General features: G+C 37.6%; 1 protein-coding gene across 3 annotated transcripts in view; it reads right to left on the bottom strand.

The window, feature by feature from the left end:
- Window positions 1–22,257, bottom strand: part of LOC139711778 (CDC42 small effector protein 2-like) — a 40,918-nt gene that overhangs the window by 5,479 nt on the left and 13,182 nt on the right. For 2 of the 3 annotated variants that reach the window (XM_071623630.1, XM_071623631.1), the window contains exons 2-4: window positions 16,857–16,962; window positions 8,675–8,779; window positions 4,675–4,771 (exon numbers count right to left, since the gene is read on the bottom strand). In XM_071623630.1, the coding sequence (XP_071479731.1) occupies window positions 4,675–4,771; window positions 8,675–8,779; window positions 16,857–16,916 (262 nt within the window). In that variant the 5' untranslated portion in view covers window positions 16,917–16,962. The remainder of the gene's footprint in view (window positions 1–4,674; window positions 4,772–8,674; window positions 8,780–16,856; window positions 16,963–22,257) is intronic. The other variant, XM_071623632.1, reaches the window with a different exon arrangement.

The raw sequence follows: 22,257 nt of genomic DNA, 5'->3' as shown, positions 1-22,257 counted from the left end.
ATTTTCCCAAACCGGGGAAAAACATGTCCTTCCTTGTCAAAGTCTGTTAATCTGCAAGTTTTCTGATGGGCAGGTGATACAATACACCTTGCCATGCTCTGTGGTTTTATGGCCAGTCATGGCTCATCCTACAAGGTGCCACTTATAGAAGGGTAAGAGGAGACAACCTTCACTGTGTCCAACCGAAGATCATACGCCGACATGATGCATCACATATAGAGAGAATCATGCATTAGGTGGCCATCCCATGAAATCTACTCCGCTTGATTCTAAGCTAAAAGTTCTGACAGGGCTCGACACTAACGGTGGCCCGGGGCCACCAAAAATGAAAGTCGGGCCACCAAATTTCAAAAAAGGGCAAATTTGGTGGCCCACCTCGGGCCACCAAATTTTTTTGAAAAGTGTCATTTATTTATGTTAAGATGTTGCAACCCATGTGCCTGTCAATGAATATTTATACTTAGTCTTACCATTCAGCAGTTAAATTTGTTTAAAGGATAGATGAAAAGGACTGAATGAGTGCCTGAGAGTGCGTGTTGCGAGTTTGTTGAGGTTTATTTATGAGTAGATATGTCCAGCTTCCAATTCTTACTATGATAAACTTAAATATCATTTTGACTCATTAAAAAAAAAGCAGGAATTTTAATGTTTTTTATTGTTTTTTTGGGGGGCCACCAAATTTTTCTCTCGGGCCACCAAAAATTTGAAATTGATGATTTTGGTGGCCCCATCGGGCCACCAAATAAAAAAGTTAGTGTGGAGCCCTGTCCGATATCTACACACACTGAACATGAATCTTCTCCATTCATTACGGAATTAAGAAACTGCATTAATCTCTGATGTTGGTATGGCAGGAATAACTTTCGTTAACACGAGATACATGAAAGCATGTTTCACATAAAACGTACAAGACTGATGACACACCTTTTGTTTCTGAGGGCAATCATAAAAGGAATACCTATCATACGCAATGCTTGCCATGTTGGCAGTGTGTGGACGGGACTACAGGATTTTTGACCATCTTTCTGCAGCTGAAATGCAGTGAGTGGTATGCAATACGAGCTACTTCTGACAGGAAATACATTTCTAAATCTTCAGCTTGAATACTTCCTTTTCAACCCCACGTTTCCTTGCAACCATGATTATACACTTCCTTGTATAAACCGGTACATACATACATACCCTTGTGATGTACTTGACACTTTGCAAAAGGGCAAATTTAAGTGACATTGCAAATATTCTACACCAATGTAAACAACATAATGTATACTTCCTGGAAGCATGATTATAGCAGGAGATATGACCTTTTACATCACTGACACTTTTCTTCAAACTTTTCTTCTAAAAATTGGGAACTACAGCTTTTTGATCATATGCACTTGTTTCCGTGTCTCTATGACAACAGACAGCCAAACCTTTGGCACTTGAAATTGTATGTGGATCTACAGTCATTAATATCAATGCTAATCAACTGCACAAAAAATACATTGTAGGACAGTATATGTTTGATTACTAGTGTGTCATGGCCACCCGTATATATTGAAACGGTAAATGATTAAAATGATATTCGATATGAGCATTAACTTTCCCACACTGGCAACTTTCTATCACATGATTGTGTAAGTGCAGCAAGTTTTTGCAATAGTTTTACAGTGTGAAATCATCAAGATCCATCAAGTATTTGAACAGTTCCCCATACCCACAGCATGGGTTACCATGCCAAAGCTTTCGGAAAACATCCAGTCTACTACAGTGTACATGTATTTTCATTCTTTACTTAGCCTGCACAGGGCATCATTATTTTTGTAGAGACAGTCAGGTTTATTTTGGGAAGAAAAAAAGAAACAAAAAAGAAGTAGAAGAGATTGATACAAAAAAGAAGTAGAAGAGATTGATACAAGAAATATACCCTGCATGAAAAGGCTTTAGCTTTTAAAATAGAACATGAATTCAGTATTATTAAAGCAAAAGGGCATTGATGACCTCAAGGTGTAGAATCCTTGTTGCATCGTGACAAAAACATATTTTGTTTCAACTGGAAATGAACCAATTTATTGATTCTCTTGTTTATCCTGGAGCCTGTCTGTTCTTAATGTCTGCCTAACTTTGACAACCTTGAAATGTTTCTGCCAGCCTGTGTCAACTAAGTCTTTTTTTCTTATCTCTCTTGTTACATTACTTTTTTTTTTCTTCTGCTAGTATGCCTACAGAAATTCACTAAGCCTGGGGAGCAAATTTCTTTTTCTGCCAGGACTCGAGTCACTGACATGATGTTGTGGGACATTGACACATGTAATACTCTCATTGGTGCCACAAGATATGGTAACATAAGAAACTGCCCCATGGCTCTGCTAATTTTTGCTAAGTCAAGATTCCCAACATTTTACGAATAGCATTGTCTCTTGTCCGAGAGGAATACAGCACAGCCCTGCAGGCAAATAAGATCAATACAGCTAACACATTGGAGGGCATAATTTGTGAAATGAGATTCGTATGTAAGTGCCGGAAGTGGAAAATTGAAAACGTGTCTGTATCACTAATGGAAATAGTTTTGCAATTTATGAGACTTTTCTCTCTCTTTTTTGTTTTTTTGTGCTGATGGTTTTTCAATCTGAAGACAGCATCAATCTTAAGTGCATACCCTGCACTATATTGTGTGCTTGCAGATATGTTTGTTTGTTAGGTGTGTGTGTGTGTGTGTGTGTGTGTGTGTGTGTGTGTGTGTGTATGTGTGTAGATGTGGGACGCACCTAGTGTGTTAAAAAAACAGATTTCGTTTTTTGATCAAATGAGTCACGATGTAAGAACTGTCAGATTTGACGTATCTTTGTACATAGTTTCTGTATAATGTTGTTTGTCTTTGTATAGTGTATTGGTTCTTTTTTGTGTGTGTTGTGAATGTGAATTCTGTGGCACTAAACAAAATTTGAATAAAGAATAAAAAACAAACAAGCAAACAAAAAAATAGTAATACAATACCCCTGACCACTGTGATATGAGTACACTGTGCTAAAATAGCAATACATGTGTACAAGTGTTGGAAATTTGCACACATAGAGCCACAATTGCCAACAACTTTCTTGGATGGAAGTGGTATACGCTATACTCAGCCACAGTTGGCTTTTGTGTTATTTGTTTTTGAGAAATCAAGGACAGTCCACCTTTGCTTTCAGTTTCACTGTCATTATCACACGATTCTGTGCAGAGATGAGCTTGTGGAAGGGTGACATGCTAACGGAAATTGCAACCATCTGCAATAGGATCAGGAGGTCGTAGGTTTGAATCCTGCTCGAGTATGTACGCCCATGATTTTTTATCATGGCTACTACTAAAACACTGATCAATTCAGTGCTTATCTACGTCGATGGAGGGCAATTTGTCAATCAGTTGCAATGAAAACATCTCGACGGAAGAATTTCATGAATTTGAATATCTGCAATAGTTTTTAATATGGGTCCTGAGCAGCTCAGAACAGGTCATGGGTAAACTTGGTTCATGAGTATTATAAAGCGTCTCTCTGTACATACACACAGTTAGCTTGAACAGCAAAATGTGCTGTTTTGAGTCAAAATGGATGATCATAATCATTAAACTGGATTTTGCAAACACTCTAAAAGAGGTCTACTGCCTTTTAAACGTTGGTTTGATACTTGAAGTCACGGCATGATTTCACATTTAAACTTCTTTGAGCTATGGTATCAATTTTTTGCTACAGAGTTGCCAATAGGGAATGATTTCTTGCCTCTGTGAAAAGGGAAGGGGAATATACAATAATGTTTGACCAGCACCATGCAGTTATTCCGAATGTATTCTCATCCATGCTTCTTGTCCCTGTGGGTAATCTATATTTAGCCCTGAGAGATGGCAGTGGGGGAGGGCTGCGAAAATTTGGCAAGGACAGACCACGGAGCCACGTGAACAGCAACATAATTCATAATTACGGACTTCCATGCAGATCTCAATGTGTGGACACACAGTGTATTCGTTCACATGGCACCCCAAACTTTGTGACACGTGTACCAAAAAAATTGCCCCATTTGATGGTTGGTCAAACTACCATGTCTGTCTACAAAGATGACAAATAATCTTGAATGTCATGCAATGGTTATTTTCTCACTCAGTTGTTTGTAAGACTTCACTCAGATTTTAACCTAGAATAATGAAATAACTACTAATGAGTATTACTTCTATTTTTGTCATCATTACCACTAACAATGATATAACATGTATATCTATAACTATCACTATGCAATTCTTTTTTTTTTGTGGTTATTAAATGTATCTGTGACTGTTGAGTGTATTTTTTGTATCATGTAAAGGCTTATTTAGACGTTATTTTGTAACTTGTTTTCACGATACTGTGAGACAAGTCTGTTATGTATACAGGCCTATATATATATATATATATGTATATATATATATTTTTTTTGTCTGTGCCTTTAGTTTCCTGCTTCATCTAGGCAGCAACCTTGGCTTTGCATGTTACATTGTTTTATTGACATAATAAAGCTCATAGCTACAATGATACCACTGTTGTTATCATGCTTCCTTTTATCACTATCATTATCTTTTATGTCAAGAATTGCAATAAAGTTGCATTTAACAGTACAGTGTTCCTTTTGTTTGTTCTTCAAACCATCAGCAACACATCTGCATCGTGGATGTCTTTCGTACCTGGTCTCTGGACATCTATTAGTTTCCTGTCGACTGTCACGGCCGATAAGTGTTCGTAGCCCCCTTTTGAAGACATTTGAACTTGTATTGAGTTTAGCTGCACACGGAGAGAAAATAAAGAAGAAGAATGGGATTAACAAAAATATAGTATGAAACAGAAACATGCAATATATAAGTCTTTCAGGAGGTGTAAAAAATATATATATATTATATATATATATATATATTTTTTTTTTTTACACTTCCTGAAAGACAAGACAATGACACATGAGTGGGCAGGAAGTAAAATAGCATCACAAGCCTTATAGACTAGGAACATTCACAAAGAGAAAATTCACCGAGGAGATAGGGTTTTGGTGAACTATTATCATCAATTGATATTGTTATTGAACTATTATATTATAGATCATATATTATTATTATTATTATTGTAATTATTATCATTATAATTATTATTATCATTACTATTATTATTATTATTATTATTATTATTATTATTATTATTATTATTATTATTATTATTACTATTACTATCATTATTATTATTATTATCACTGCCTTAAAGGCAGTGACATCAAACACATTGGGAGCAGCGGGTGAAGAATAAAGAATTTTGTTACCATTTTAGCATCAGTAAATCATACTTTTGTAAAGCCTTGTGCCTCATGGCAATCTCACAATGATGATCTACAAAGGCTGCATCTAAGCATTTATACCACTGTACTGTCTACTCGTCTGCTTTCCATTTCACATAGACGCTTTGCATAAAATATAAACAGAAACTCAACATTTCTAAACTCAATAGGAATTGACTCTAGTTTGGATGACGCGCAGTGAGGACAATCCCTTGAGGACAACCCCAAGCTATTAAGTATAGAGACGAATTTCTCTGAGTTAATTGTGAAACTTGGTGTTTCGTGAACAAGATGTGCCTGGAGTTTTGCGCTGGCGAGTGATGCCATGGTCATGTGACCACCATGACTCGTTGGGCGTCCTCCCTGGACGCAAGGTTTCAATGGCTCATCAAAAGTCATGTGACCACAATGCCTTTGGTATCATCCATCACATCACTGCTCAAATATTCATTGTTGAGTCTTTTACTTTCTTTCACTGCAGTCATGAATTCAAGAATAGTTCCACCTGTTGAGTACAGCATTATCTTTTGATTCATTCTGTTGCACACATGAATTTTAGTTTAATGTTTTAATGTACAACAGTATGTCATATTGTTAAAAAAAATGACTGTATTTCATTCATGATATGTTCAGTGCAGAAAACTCTGATGAAATCTGATTTAGAATCTAAATTTGAATTTGGATTTGTACTCCACAAATCATGGCAACTCAAGCTTTCAATATTCCAGTGTGTGTAGAAAAAACTGCAAGTCATGGTGTGAGTTAATGAGTATCGAGTTTCTCCAAGTTTTTTCTAAAATATCAAAGATACACACTTGAGACAACAAAGTATCATGCCTACAATCCATGCAAAACAATTGAGGAAAAAAAAAATTCTTTCGTTCTCAAGTTTTCGTCAATCACATTGACTGATAATCTCTTGGCAGCATATGTATTTTACGCAGAAACTCAAGCTGGGAAATGACACGGCTCTCACTCCTTGTCACAGACTGACACATGTCGCTCGCTCCTCACCACCGCGACAAAATTCTGATTTTCCGTGACAAATTTCAAGAGCGGGAAGTGGAAGTATGCGTGGCAGGTGCACTGCTGAATGAATACACCTCACCCCTGATCTTTCCCACTTCCTCCTTCAACTCCCCTTTCCTTCCCATCTAACTCCCCCCCCCCCCCCCCCCACCACCCCGGCACCATTTCAACCCCACCCCTACCCCCAACCCAACCCCAACCCCCACCTGGACGCAAAATCCTCATCGTCATGTGTGTGACTGAAACCGCACTGCAGTGACTTAGCATGACAGTTATACATTAGGCGCAGAAAAAAAAAGAGGGAAAAAACAACATCTGAGAGTGAAATAAGAAATAGCATCCCTGCAGTAACATCATGCCACGTGTACATCTGAAATCTGAAAGAGGCTCATCATGTACATGTGATAATGAGAAGTAGAAGGGAATTACTCCAATAGATTACACAATATGATGTTCACACCCTTCCTCAACCCCCTCAGACCCAGAGTCTTTAAAGCTAAGTCATAGTTCTCAGAAGGGCTTAAAGTTAATCTTCTTCCATTTGGACATTGCTTGCAACATACTGAAAGGATCTACTGAGAAACTTGTCTGGCTGAAATGATTTGTCAGAATAAAGAGTTGATTTTTTAGTATTTTGAGATTAAAAATGAAAAACCATTTCAGTTGCAGAACAATTTTCATTCTTGATTTCCTGATTTCTTATGGTTATGTGTCCATTGTAAAGCAAAAATTACCAGTTTCTGCATGACAGTACCTTTAAAGTTACCCTGCTATTGCACATAATATCGATAGTCTGACCTAAGGGTGTGTGACAGGATTTATCCAAACACATTACATGTACTTATTGGGTTCAAGTTGTTGTAAAGGCAAACCACTATTGTCTCTTCAATACACAAACTGAAAGTAGAATGAAAACTACTGCTCAGCAGATGTGATTTTTATATTTCTTCAAATCATCACTGTAACTAGTGTACAAAATGGAGTCCCACCATGTGAGCATTTTGCCTGGTTAGTGCACTTCTGCTGAAACTGAAACAAGATGGCGTGTGGCAACATTACCGTATGTCCCCCAAAACTTACAACGGGACCCTATGCAATGAAAACTTTAAAAATAGTGAATCAATCCAAACACAATTTCAGAGTATGAAAGTATAACTTATTACCCACATCTTACAGAAAACCCCATCCTATTTGCTTCAGTGGTCAAAGAGAAACAAGGATTTTTGTAGAGCATGTCAGGAATCTCTTCCCTCCAAGTTCTGTCCATATTGTGTTCACACATGAATCTCATGCAGTTCCAAGAGCACATACACGTAAAAGTGCTAAATAAAACTTGAAGAATAGATCCATGACATGCTTATACTTATGTTACATATATATTCTTAGACCCTGATATAGGATTCAGACAGTTTAATCATATTGAAAGTTATCAATGTAGAAATCTGATTGTAATTTTTTGGGGGGACATACTATACATATAATACAAATATGTGACAAGCTCACAGGTGTGCCTACAGCTTATTGGTGCTGATATTTGACAGTAAGTTCATTTTTCTGTTTTGGGTTTTTTTTTTAAATATAGTTTTGGGGTATATACAACTTATATCTAATGGAGAAAAGTATTGGAGAGTAAATCCTGTATTTTGACATCTACTCTTGGCTAAAATGACACAAGTGTTTGAGATGAAGTGGTTTGTCACAACTGTCTTGTTTTATCTTTAAAATGATAAAAAGCATGTTATGTGTCACATATCCACCAGCATCTTTTAGTAGAGTAGTGCAGGCTCTCTTCATATCTATCATGAGACCAGTACACAAAATTTGATGTAAACCTCACGGCTTGTTGTAAGTAGCACAGCTAAGAGCATCGGGCAAAGTGTGCCGACTCGTTACACTTGTAAGACAATGATCAGTGCAGCAAAGGAAAAGCAGGTTCAAGGTACAATTCCATCCTACATTCACATTAGACTTTAATACAGTATAGATGGTGTAAAATCAGACAAGTGGAATGCTTGAAGTTTCAACAAAATATTTTGTTTAAAGGTCATAATATATCCCTTTTGCAAATGTTGCAAATTTTTGAATGGTTGAAGAACAATGTCTCTGAAATCTTGGGGCAATACAGCTCAAATTTTTGTTTATAATAAAGTATTGAACAACTAATAGCATATCACTTGAGAACATGCTCCATTTATGTAATTGATAATAATGGTTTAAATTTTTCAGGAGGTCCAAATAAATTTATTGGAGATCTATAATATTGCTTCCCTCTCCATCACAAGGAAATTTTCGATGGTGTCAGTCTGAGGGAAGGCCTGAATTAAAAAAACACTTACATGGTTGCTCTCCGTGCCCGGTGCCATGTCGCCGGATCCTATGTGTCCTGTGTGGGTGAAATTTGTCGGTAGACCGATCATGCTCCTGTCGATCTTTCTCCTCCTCTGCAAGTTAAAACAACAACAAACAAAAAAATTAGAATACTGCAATGAATTATAAGACACTTACTGTTCAAAGATTCCAACAAAATTGTGAATCAGCATTTACTTACACATCCAGGTCCTCATCTTTATCAAATCCTTTTCTTCAGGTTTTCACCCACTGAAGAATCTTTTAAGAAAGACCAAGGGATTAATGGCAACTTAACTCTTACAAGAATGGGCTATGCATTCATGATGAAATCCTTTTAAGAATAATTGCCACATGTATACACAGAGTTGCCAACTTATGTAAAAGCCTTTCAGTACTTTGGTGGCTGAAAATCAGTAATTTGCACCTTTTTTGAGTGAAAATCAGTAATCCTTAACAGTGCAATTGAATGTATCACAGACAATGATTTCTAAAATCAGTAATTTGCTTGTAACCTTCAGTATTCTCTCCCAATTTCAGTAGAAATTACTGAAAATCAGTACTAGTTGGCAGCTCTGTATACATACCGTCAGCAATCTTTCAAGTGATTATCATGCTTTTCTATTTACAAGTACTGAAACTCTCATTAGCATGTTACAAACAACTTCATTCTTTTTTTCTTTCTTTTTTTTTTGGGGGGGGGGGGGGAGAGGATGACAGGAGATGCATCTGGTTGATCAGAAGTAATGTTGGATGGGGAAGTTTCCCCGACGAAAAGCCTGAGGAAAACTTTGAGTAAGTAACGGGAATCCATCGTAGATGCAAATCTACAGGTCTCCATAGCGTATATATCTACGCCTGCATAGACTGCATCTTTCAAAACCAGTACTGTACATGTTATGATGTAGCTGCCTCCATACAAGGTTCATTATGCAGCACTCACTGCATGAGGTACACTAAAAACTGATATTCTCCATAATCAACAAAGTTTAGGCCAAAAAATAATGATTTAATATGTCACCAAGCATTTAAATGTGATACTTGTTATCACAGCTATAACAATTAACACAGGAAACAAAGCAAAACTTTAAATTGTGGTTTGCGAAGTATGGCTCTCACAATTTAGCATAATGAACACTATTTCAATCCAGTGAATGGGCATTAGCCCCATAGTTCATGGGTAGTACAATGGATGTCTTCTGACAGAGATAAGTGACATACTACAAGTGTATCATGTATGACTCTATCAAGAGAAATCACGGACACGAGTATCACAATCGACTATTTACAAAGTTCTTGGTATTCAGTCACCAAAGAGCATACAGAGTTATAAGGAATAGTCTGCACTGCGTGTTTGTTTTGTTCTTATACCACTACATGTAGAGACCTACCCACACATACACACACACACACACACACACACACACACACACACACACACACACACACACACACACACACACACACACACACAGTCTCAAAAAGTTACTGAGTCTGAAAGTCTCACGCCAGTATCAGCCACACCCATTGTCCCCACTATTCTTCAGTACTGTGTAAACGTGCCATCATATACAGCATGAGGTATTATTGTCTGCCTGTTCTGAAAACTTTCAGGGATTTTCTGTCGATTCAGTCAGTCATCAACAAACCATTAGGACAGTGCTATGATGTACAATCTTAGTGATGCTTTTTCACAGTAACAATTGTGAAATGTGAGGGCAATTTGGAAAGGTGCAGTGTGATCTGGCAAGTGTCAAAGAGGTTTTATGCACATGAACTTGACCTATTGTATATGAGTGCATTACTCACATGAATCATGCATGTACACATTACTTCTCAGCATTACAAGTATGGAGAGATTATAGTCCACTCCGCTTCAGCTCAACCTATTATTCTGTTTTCATATTTACTCATACTCAATTCTTTTTTTAAATTTAGCAGTCTGTCTCCCAGGCATCATATCTTGATGTTTTGTTTTGTTTTGTTTTTTCTTGGACGCATTTCCTTGTCATTTATGTTCTGATTACCGAAGCAAGCACAACAGCCCTGAAGTCAAGGCAAATTTGTCTGCCCGTCAAGGTTGCGCAAACATGGCCACATATAATGTCAAGCTGCACAGTCTCCAGTATAATTTACCGCGTGACATTTTGCCAAGTGCCAGAAGAGTACAGCAATGCTTGGATGCCACACATCCGATAGGCTGTCATCACATTTTTCTGTGTCCACAGAGAAAATTTTCAATCAAGTTATTAATCTCACCCAGAGCACATCTTCTGATATATTATATGCTACGGAATGGTCATCGATAGGGGCTTAAGCACAATGTATACAAAGATCAGAGACATTTTATACCAGGAAACTGGAATGACCAGCCAGTATGGATGGCTTTACTTCACTTTATCATCCGTTACAACCTGTATGCATGTAGTACTTGGAAGGTGGAAAATCCATGGTTTACCAAGTCTACCAAGCCATGACAGCATCACCTAAAATGCAATAGAAGATGATTATCAAACTATATGTAGTGCATTTAAATTGTCTCTGTACCTTTGTTCCAAAAAGGAAAATGAATGTAACACTACTCGTGACACAAATATATTTAGAACATAATATTGTATAAACTTCATCAGAAGAATTATGTACATCTATACACACATACTGCAAAGCTGCGATACACTTGTCCAACATACAAGTGTAACTACAGTTAACAACATATTGGCAATTATGAAGTGGCTGACCAAGGTTGCTTTGTTTCACATGATCTTCAGGCACACTTTTTTTTTGTTGGTTTTAAATTCTTTTCTTTTTTTTTTAGTGCTAATATGCCTGGTGAAAAGGAGAATCTTTTAATGGAAATTCAGACAATTTGCAGAGAGATTTTGGTACCTTTAAATAATGAGTCATATGTGTGCAAATGTGCTGTTTAGTCAGGAGGAATAGACACCTCCAATCCTGACTGGTTGGTTGCTGCATGCTTTTTGACCTCTTCAAATTAAAGGACAAGTTCACCTTCATAAACATAAGGATCGAGAACATGCAACAATATTAGTAGAACACATCAGTGAAAGTTTGAGGAAAATTGGACAATCGATGCAAAAGTTATGAATTTTTTAAATTTTTGTGTTGGAAACGCTGGATGAGGAGACTACTACAGCTTGTGAGTCATATGCGTACAACAGTATAAAGAAAATGTAAAAGAAAATTCAACATATTTTCACTTTTTTCGCATAATAAAAGAGCACTTGACTTGCCTCTTTCTAAAGGCAGGGGGAATAATATTACCCATAACATTTGTCGGTAATGATTCAGGGGAATGTGTACTTTTTTCAAAAGATGGAATTTTGTGAAATTCTCTTTATATTTTCCTTATATTGTTGTACGCATGTGACATCTAAGTTGTTCATACACTGCAGTTGTCTTCTCATCCAGCGGGTACTGCACAAAAACTTCAAAAATTCATAACTTTTGAACGGATTGTCTGATTTTCCTCAAACTTTCAATGATGTGTTCTACTAATATTGCTACATTCTCTCAATCCTTATGTTTATGAAGGTGAACTTGTCCTTCAACGATACAATTTGTATCGGCAAATTGTTAGCAGGAATCTCCCTGACAAGCTAAATGGGAATTGATATATTGATGCACAGTAACCTTTATCCATGCATGATAATGTAGGAATTGCATTGTTTCACATGGGGTGTGTTTTAATCGGACTGCCATTCAAACCTTTGCACAATGTAAAGTTGAAACTTAAAAATACACTGTAGCCGTCTGTGTCTGTGCGCTCTCAGTAAAATGCTGCATTTCACATGCAAGGAAATGTACATTACCATGAGTAAGCCTGTACAGTGACACATGAATGCGTACCGTATAATGTATGACACATTATGAAACAGAATGCTTAATACCTGTATGACCATGTAACTACTATCAAATGTACTAATGGGGGGGGGGGGGGGGAGGGGCATTCAGACTTTGCTCTGGGGGTGTTCAGACTTTGTTCTCAGTTGTTCACTCAGCGAATTCATATGTCATACAAAGTCATGGGATTCTGAATGGCTCTGACCTATCAAACCACTTAGAAGAGTCATAATCAATGCTTGCTACAGACTGTGCACATGTCTATGTTCATGAAATCATGGCATGGGTCATTTGATCAGCCAGTTCATGGTCGAACAGCCATAGCATACTAGCATGTACATGTAGTTTCCATGACAATGCAGCATCAAGAGAATCTGACATGTCCTGAATGATTTGATACGTGGTAGAGCTTTCAAAATTTCCATCTTGCATGAGGGTCCCATGATATTTGCTTCTGTGACAATTGTTCTCATGAAATATCTGCACGCTTAGGCAAACATACAGTCTACCCACAAACATAACCCTAATCCTAATCCTGCTCCTAATCCTGATCCTCACATCAAGCTAATCCAAAATCCCTATCACAACCCTAACTCTAACCCTAAGTCCTTGGAGAAAATAAGACCAGAGCAATTGTCAAAGGAGCAAATGTTGTGACACCTGCAGGAGGCATACAAGAACAGTTCTGAGTGAAATTCTCCAAAGATTGGAAATGTTGGTTAACCTATACAAGCAGTAGATCAAGATGTATGCCACAAATATATCAGGAAATATAATGGTCTAACATGAGAATGTAAAATTTAGCATGCAGATTTCTTCTCCCATGATAATCAGATGCGAGCTCTCATAAAAACTAATAAGTTAACTGTCTACAGACAGCCATTGCTGTCTGCTTACTTGGGGTGACTTGTGGAAGTTAAACCTTTTGTTCTCTTCAGAAACTGGTCAAACCGAAAGAGATCAGACACTTGTGTGGCAACTGTGTCCTATGGAAGTAGAAATTATGTTGAGCTCAGTGTGCACGTGGCACAAACAATGCATCGTCTGGACATAAATCACATCAATTAGAGTATGCCTTTACACAAGTAGTTTCCATGACTGTTAAAAAGAAATATACGGGGTACTTGAAATATCCAAGGCTACAAATCTTTGTATATTCTTGAATGTGCTTCCTTCAGGAAAACATATTGCTTTATTGAAGTATCGACTTTGAACCACTATGAAATAAAAAAGAGCCCCATTAAATGGATGTCATGTCCCATTTCAAGTGGTGAAATTAATAAACAGGTTGTCACGATGTTATCTAATTAAAGTTGAGTCAGATCATCGTTTATTCCAGCCCCAACTCAATGGCAGAGGCTGCACTTTTTTCTTTAAAAAAAAAATCACAAATGTTTGCTTGAACTGGACAGAGAACTGATTACAGTGAAGATGGAAAATTTGCCTCGATTTGTAAAAATAACCTATCTAGTCACAGGAATCTCATTTTTGTGGTTTGGTGAGCACTTGATCTTTCTGACAATTTCACTTTTCATTGTTACTGTTTTGTTACGGTTGAGTAAAAACCTTTGTTACTGTTGGGTCCTGTGTTGTTCATATGAATTTTATGTGTTTTGCTTGTGGAATTTTCACGCCTCTCAATTGCTAAATTCAAGACTGATTCTTTAATTGGAAATTCAGTTTGAAAGATCAAAATTCCTGCTCTTTTCTCTGAATAGCAAATTTTTAGAAATTGTATTTGTGATTTTGTGCAGTTTCAATTAATTTTACAAACTGTGCCTTTACCTTTTAACCAATAAAAGATATGCAGTCTAGTCAGAGGTGCCATTCTAATGTTAACATCCATAAGACAAATTAATTTATCAAGACAGAGAATTTCTGCACCAACATATCGCCAGGATTCAGTGGGTCACTACTACTGTATGAGCTGTTATTTTTGCAAGGGTTTAATATTCGCAAATTTCACAAATCACAATTGGATCACGAATTCAACATATGAAAATGTTGCGATGCGCTTGGGTAACAAAGCATTTAAGACAGCATCAATGTCAATTTGCGAGAACATCTCGCGAAAATGTTTGTGAACACCTAATTCGCGAAAATATCTCTACGCAAAAATAACAGCTCATACAGTATAAAGCATAGGTCACTTTGAGCTGCTCAAGTCGACACTCGGGAATTAAGAAGTACAGTGTATGTCACAATGCAGAAGACCACAAGGTATTCAGAACCCCCCTTCCATCCTTTATCTCAACTCTCAATGTGTATGTTTTATCACTCCTTGCCTAAGCACACACTTCCTGATGTAATGTGGCCCTTTGGGGAACACAGGAAACAGAAAAGAATCAACAGGGGAATTGGAATGTATACACACAGCACCAAAACTAATGTCATTTCCTTTAACTCTATTTGATAGAGTATGAGACATATGACATTTTATGCACTTGCACATGAATGACTATAGAAAGAATGAAATGTAATTGACCTAATTAATCAATCTATGATTGATATAGAGTGTATGACACGTGGGTAATTCCCCTGGCACTTGCAATTGCAACACAATGGAAGAATATGATACGGCATAGAAAGTATTGATGTGCGATATCGCATGGTTATAGAGGATGAAGTCAAAAAGTGGGTCGCTGTTACGACAGACCACACCTACGCAGCTGAATGATAGTTGCTACTGCAACACATAATATGGGTTACAGATTTTGGTTGTGCATGCAAATCAAAGAGTCAAGTGCTCTTTCATAATGCTGGAAAAGTGAATTTTTGTGGAATTTTCTTTATATTTTCTTTATATTGTTGTCCACACATATGTCATAACATCTAGTAGTCTCCTCATCCAGCGGTTCCAACACCAAAACTTTAAAAATTCATAACTTATGCATCGACTGTACGATTTTCCTCAAACTTTCACTGATGTGTTCTACTAATGTTGCTGCTTTTACTCAATCCACATTGCTCTTCGGGTTTGGGCTCCCTTTAAGAAAGGATAGTGATTGTTTTTATCCTTTTCTAAGGGGGGGGGGGAGGGGTGGGGGAGTTACATGATATTTACTCATATTAGATGAAACAATTGGAATTAAAGTGATGAATTGTAGTGAACATACTTCCTTTAGATAATAGACAGATGTTAAAGAATGGCATATCAAAGTGATTGAATGTTTCTTATCTGTAGTTGTGAGGTTGCAGAGGTTACTTTAGAATATGAGATGTGTTTTCAACCTGCCAGTTTCTCCCATTTTCTCCCAATCAATGTCCTAGTCTTCTTTCAGGACTATTCATAGCCTATCAATTATTTCTTAGCTTTTTAACTTCTCATTTCTTAGTTCTTTACTTTGATACTCCTCGGTGAAAACTGATCAGAGACACCTGTACAGCATATATTGGACATGAAGACTTTTAAACTACCAGGGCACTACTTGTCCAATACCAGTGTTTCTTTGTGAACTTTACAGTTTAGCAAGCTTACAGTAAGACATTGCCAATGTGACTGTAAATAAAGTGTAATAGATGAAGTCAAGAGCATGCTTGGATGGCTACAGGTGTTATTAGCGTGCCAATAGCAGCTTTCTGATTTTTCTTGTCGATGCCAATGCATCAGACGTGATTACGACGTGCTGAAAGCCTCTGCGCCTGCATCACCGCTTCTTCGTCCTGCTCTGCCTGAATCGAAACTTTGAATTCACATAGAATTGCCTTGCTGATCTCGGCCAGCCAATTTGGGGGGGGGGGGGTGGGCCTGCCTGAAGTGACGCGAGCACGAATCTTTCAACATGACATCACAGACTCATTGGCAAGTTGTTTGCAACAGCCGTCTTCATTTATGGCTGAGCACAGTAATGAAAATTTATGTTTGTGTCTCGTCCAAAAATACGACCTGCCAACCAGCAGCAGTATACTTCTGTTTTGTTTTGTTGTTGTCGTTGTAGCTGCTGCTGTTTTTCTACTCGTAGAGGAAGCGTCAACTAATTTCGTAACTACAATATTGTACCTGTATGTCAGTCCGCATGCAGATGAAATGGCAGCAGCTTATTTGCAAATTGACACAAAACAGGCTAGCAGACCAGGGCCCTGTTTTATGAAGAATTAAAATTGATTATGTAGTTGATTTCAACTGTAAGTCTATGGCAGCCTGTGTGGTAAGGAAATTTAGAATCGATTTTATCTTTAGATAGAACGGGGCCCAACTTTCCTTTTTGTATGTGCTTATAATGCTGCTGATTCTGCTGCTGATTGCTTGTTAAATACATGTATTGTACGTGACAGCATGCAAAAAGAGGAGCAAATATGACGGACACTTACCGGAGGGGGCTGCTCGGGTATACAGCAGGTGAAACACACCAACATGTCACTCATGGTCATCAGGGCTCCCGTCGTGATGGTCGTCTGGCTCCCGGTCGTGTCCTGGCTATGGCAAATACCAAACATCGAAATATCAAACGTTAACTAGATGTAGAAAGATTGCTGGTCACTGTTGATGATGATGATGATGATGATGATGAAACAGCATTTATATAGTGCCATCTATCTGTAGAAACATTCAAAGGCACCCGACTCCCACATACACATCATTCACAAAGTTGCTGGAAAAGATAAGTCTTCAGTTCAGACTTGAAGGTATTGAGATTCCGAAACGGGACTACCGTCAACCTTGCCCACAGTAGCAAGTCGACTCCAAAGGGATAGCAAAAATAATCTATTGATTTGCCTGTAAGTCTGACTTACACAACAAAATTATAACATGATTATATCCATCGGAGGCAGAATTTTTCCTTGACTTGATACCAGTATCCAATTATTTGACTTGTGCGAGGTCAACTTAGGCTGGCTGTATTTACCAGTAAGTATCACCACAGTACTTAAAGAGTATTTTATAAGTGTCACTGGTGGTATTGAAGGTATTGTTTACCATTGGGAGCAGTGATTTTAAAAATGTTCGAGTTATCACATGTGATGCATACATGTATGTGTAGGTCAGTTGTATTACAAAACATCCTACCATATAAAAATTTTGCAATAAAGCCTAAAATATAAGAAGATACCACTATTTTTTTCTTACTAAACCATAACTGTTGACGGTTTAGTCGAGAAACAATTTTTTTATAAACTACTGTTCACATTTTGCATATTCAACAATACTTAACATTGATTATAACGATTAAAACTTTTACATTGGTTGTTTCTATCCCTAACTCACATATTAGAACTATTTTGAAGCACTAAGAGCTGGGTCTTTGTTTCATCTGCAAATGGTAAATAATGCCTTTAAAGTGCAATTCTAAACACCTCTGTCAATCAGAAATCACTTTAAAGCTACAGCTTTTTGTACATCCCTTCATAGCTTTAACGAAATCTTGGCCCATTCAGGCACGACACAATGCTTTTTTTTTTTTTTTTTTTTTTTTTACAGACAAAGCAACTCAGACTGTAGTCAACTAGACTTGAACAAAGTGCACACTATTACACTGTACGGGAAGTGAAGCTTGTAACATGGCATTGAGGTTTTCAATGGAGGTTGTGTAGCATATCCCGTGCGTCACGCCCACTTAATTTGTGCAGCAAGCAGGAAAGGATGGTCAATATACATGTAATGCCAACAACTGTAAATGCACTGAAAACATTACTAGTACCACGTCAATTGCTGTCATACAGTGCAGTCATTTCAAGAGGAAAGCTTTTATCCCTACAATAGTCACAAATTGTTATTAATACTGATACTGGTATTTTCATCAATAAAAAATAAAGCTGTATTCACAATCATGAAATGGATAATGACTGAAATGGACAATGAACCACAAAGTTAAGTGATGTATCAATCATCAAAGACTTCATTTTCATCTATTCATTTGATCCAATAATAAAGAATACATTCTCTTCAGTTTAATAACTTAATACTATTTTTAAAAAAAAGAATTCTATACTTCAGTTTGCTTGATTACATTTTTTTTTTTGTTAAGATGCAATATTTTTACAAACCAGCAACTACAAGGAGGAAATTGAAAGAATTACAGACTATCAGCTGAACTTGCAAATGACAAAAAATGATCCCTGTAAAAACCAGTCCGATCATTTTCTAATACCAACATGCACAATAGCACAAAAGGATTTTAAAGGTACAGGAGCTACTATGTACCAACCTTTGAAGAATAAATACAACCTTGACATCACAATACTGATAAACACTTAAAATCTTATTAAGGAAGGGGAAAAAAATCAAAATCTTTATCTAAAGCAAGAACATGGATCCCACCTAAATTTTCACCCCCCCCAAAAAAAAAAGAAAAAAAAAAAGAAAAAAGAAAAAATGTGGTGTAAATATCTACGAGTTGGCAATCCTGCAGATAAAATGGTGATGCCTCCTAAATGAGCAATTAGCAATTTCTGCAGCTATTGTTGATGCCACAAGAGCCAAGTTTTTATTACTGTGAGGTCTAGGTTTAATCCTGCTGTCATGTGATAACTACTCAGCCATTGTTATAGGAGACAATGCCGACACTCGCTGGTCTGAAACAACGTCGTCACTTGCGATCTATTGACGGGGTCATGCTTCAAACAAGAGTTAGTGGGCAACTTTATTCCTTTAAATAATCAAAACAATGAATTTGCTACAAATACACATTCCTTTCTGAATGAAATTTTATTGTTTTTCATAGCAATTCTAGCAAAAATTTCCAGTATTTCTTATTTTCTACTTTCAAAACAACAACAACAAACCACTCTGGATTGAAAATGGATCAATGAATAACCTTTTTTTATTTCAGCTGCATAAACATTGATTAATAACTTAATATATTAACGATTTGATTAATAAGCTTTTCTTGCATGCTTATTCTAACCTAAGATTGTGACTTTGAGCCAAAATGTTTTCTTTCATGACATTGTGATATGACAACACTAAATGGCAATATCTAGGGATATCTATGGTCTTCAGATTGTCGACTTGAAAATGATCACAGCAACTCAATCTTGGATGCTTCACATACAATGGTATGGGGAGAGAGTAACAGGAAGAAGATTCACAGATCACAGGCATCATGTTGGACATTTTCCTCACAGCCTTGCAGCTATAACCTGTGCAGACAAGCTTGAAGTTTAGAACTGTAGCTCCCTGATTCACAAGTGAACTTTACTCGCAGAGTGTAACCTTTCGCCTCTAAATCTTCTACGCTGTGTACAAGACAACGGCACAATAGTACCGACAATAACCTTGTATTCAGCCAGACATCCCACAAACACAAAACTATGGTGAAGAAGTAACCTTGACTAAAGCCCCATCCTAGGAAAACTACTGTACACAGATCAATTTATTGATCATACCAGCCCCCTTTATCTCTCACACAAATTTCTTTTGAAAGACCGAACATCCAATTCTTTGTTGCAATATTCCCATACCCTTCATACATTGCATGTGGCAAGTTGTGCATTTAATGATGCATGTTACTTCCTGTCAGTTGCGCATCATGGTCCCAAGTTCAACGGTCAGCTATATTCACGACGTGAGCAAATAAAGCTGGTACGCTGAGTACTGGTATATTGTACAAGTTAGGCCTGGCTTTCTTTGGAAAAGGAAGTACAGACGCACTGTAGGTGCACAAGTCAAAAGCATAAAGGCAATTCATCAGATTCATAGCACAAATTATACAAACAATTTCCCAGATCACATCTTTTTATTATTATCATTTATGACGCAGGTATAATACAATGCAGACAATTCACACCAGTGAGAAACCTACTTTGAATGAAAGCTGTGACGTAGAAACCAACAGCTGAGTGAATCTCTGGGCAAAAGTAGACTAGGAAGAACTTGGGACTATTTGAAAGTGACAAAGGTCACAGGAACATCTGTGTAATGCAATACAGCCACTGCAGTAGCATGATGGTACTAAATGTCACCTGCTGTGCCTCTGATAATTTTTACCATAAAATCAAGAATTTTATTTTCTGTAAAATGAAGTGAAAACACAAACACATTTTCTGCATTATTTTGCGAAAGACAATCATGTCTGTGCACATCTACAGAGTCACGGGTAGTCGAATAACATCATAAATATATTTAATAAACACTGAACTTCTATAGAAGACAGGTCTGTAGTAAAGTTCTGCAGAGATTGTGAAGTGGCCAATCTCTACGTACTCTAATTATGCTTACGGCTACTATGAACAGGTGGCATATCAAGGACCGAGGCCAATTGTGGAAACTGCGTTGACATTTTCTTTTTGTGGTCATGTACTTGGGCATTTTCATGCCTGAATTCATGGGCAAACACAATCCAATGTACAAACTGGCCACAGAAACAGCACCAGATTGACCACATACAAGGACTCAACAATGTGTCTGCATCTCTGGTGGGAAATATCCCTTTAAAAAATGTTGCTCTGCAGAAAAGCTTGGGAGTGAGTTGGCTCAGTCGGTAGCGCGTCTGCCTCACGATCACGTGGCCCAGGTTCGAACCCGAGTCTGGACTGAGCAATGTTGTGTGTATTAAAGCATACCGTCCCCTCTAACATTCTATACAAGAGGCAAAACACTCTGTCCCTCGGATAGGACATAAAATGGAGGTCCCATGTATGAGAGAGAGTAACAACTCATGCACGTAAAAGATCCCGCTTCATTCACTCATCGCAAAGAGCAGGGTGTTTAACCCGGTGAAGTGGTCCCACCTCACATCCAACTGGACCCCATAGAAGACCAGCTTAATGTAGCTGAATATGGGCTATCCAGCCATCTTCTTAGATGGAAAATGAACAAACAAAAAACAAACAAACAAAGCTTGATACATCTTCAAAACGAGGTTCAGACAGACTTTTGATCATCTCTCAAAACTGTCACCGACTGAAATCTGGGTGCAATCTTGCTTCTCAGCACAGGGAATCACTGCTTCTCTGTGGGGTTGTTCAAACGAGCCTATTAGAATTGTGGCAACAGAAAAAGTACGGTTTGTATGACAAATTTGGGTGGCATTTTCTACGCTGTAAGCAACTGGGTCAACAGCCACCAAAAACATCGTCCATAAAAATTGACAAGTGGGGTTTGAGCTCTCCAACGAAGCAATTTTCTGCTCCAATACAAAAGGAATGCTCTAACATCATGATTTGCAATGTCTTGACAGTATTTCCCTATGATAACGAGCCTTGCACAATAGTTTCTCTATGAGAATCACAACACACACAGTTGGCACCAGATCTCGCCTTTTTCATTAACGCTAAACTGTCAACGTGTCCTGCGGCCATCCCAGAAGACAATGACACTGGGGGAAACCAAAACAGCAATTTGGCGGGAGCTGCGTTATTACCAAAGACTTCTAGAAGTGAAAGTGCAAGCAGAAGGCAACGACAAGATGTAGAAAGCAGCTCAGCGAGGGCGCTTCAGTGCTCTAGAATAGTACTTGTCTAGGCGTGTTTATAATACCTGTGACTAGCTTTCCTGGGTGGGATCACATGATTAACTTTCACAAGGTTGCAACAGAATTAAACCATGATAATGATGTAAATGATGATAGTGATATTAAAAGTGATGATGATAATGATGATAATTATCATCATCATCGTCGTCGTCGTCGTCATAATCATAATCATATTCATAATAACTAGAAAAGCACTCAGAGAGCGCAAACCTCTGCCAAGCAGCTCATATCCACCTATACATGTGTGTTTCCAAAGAATAAAGAAGCCTACTCTGTTGTGTCTCAAATGTCTACCTCAT

Source organism: Diadema antillarum, unplaced genomic scaffold (assembly GCF_040938485.1).
Source record: "Diadema antillarum isolate AM-2024a unplaced genomic scaffold, OU_Dant_1.0 seq00001702_RagTag, whole genome shotgun sequence".
NCBI classification, from domain to species: domain Eukaryota; kingdom Metazoa; phylum Echinodermata; class Echinoidea; order Diadematoida; family Diadematidae; genus Diadema; species Diadema antillarum.
Note: the sequence above shows the minus strand (reverse complement) of the source record. Positions and strands in the feature narration are given on the sequence as shown.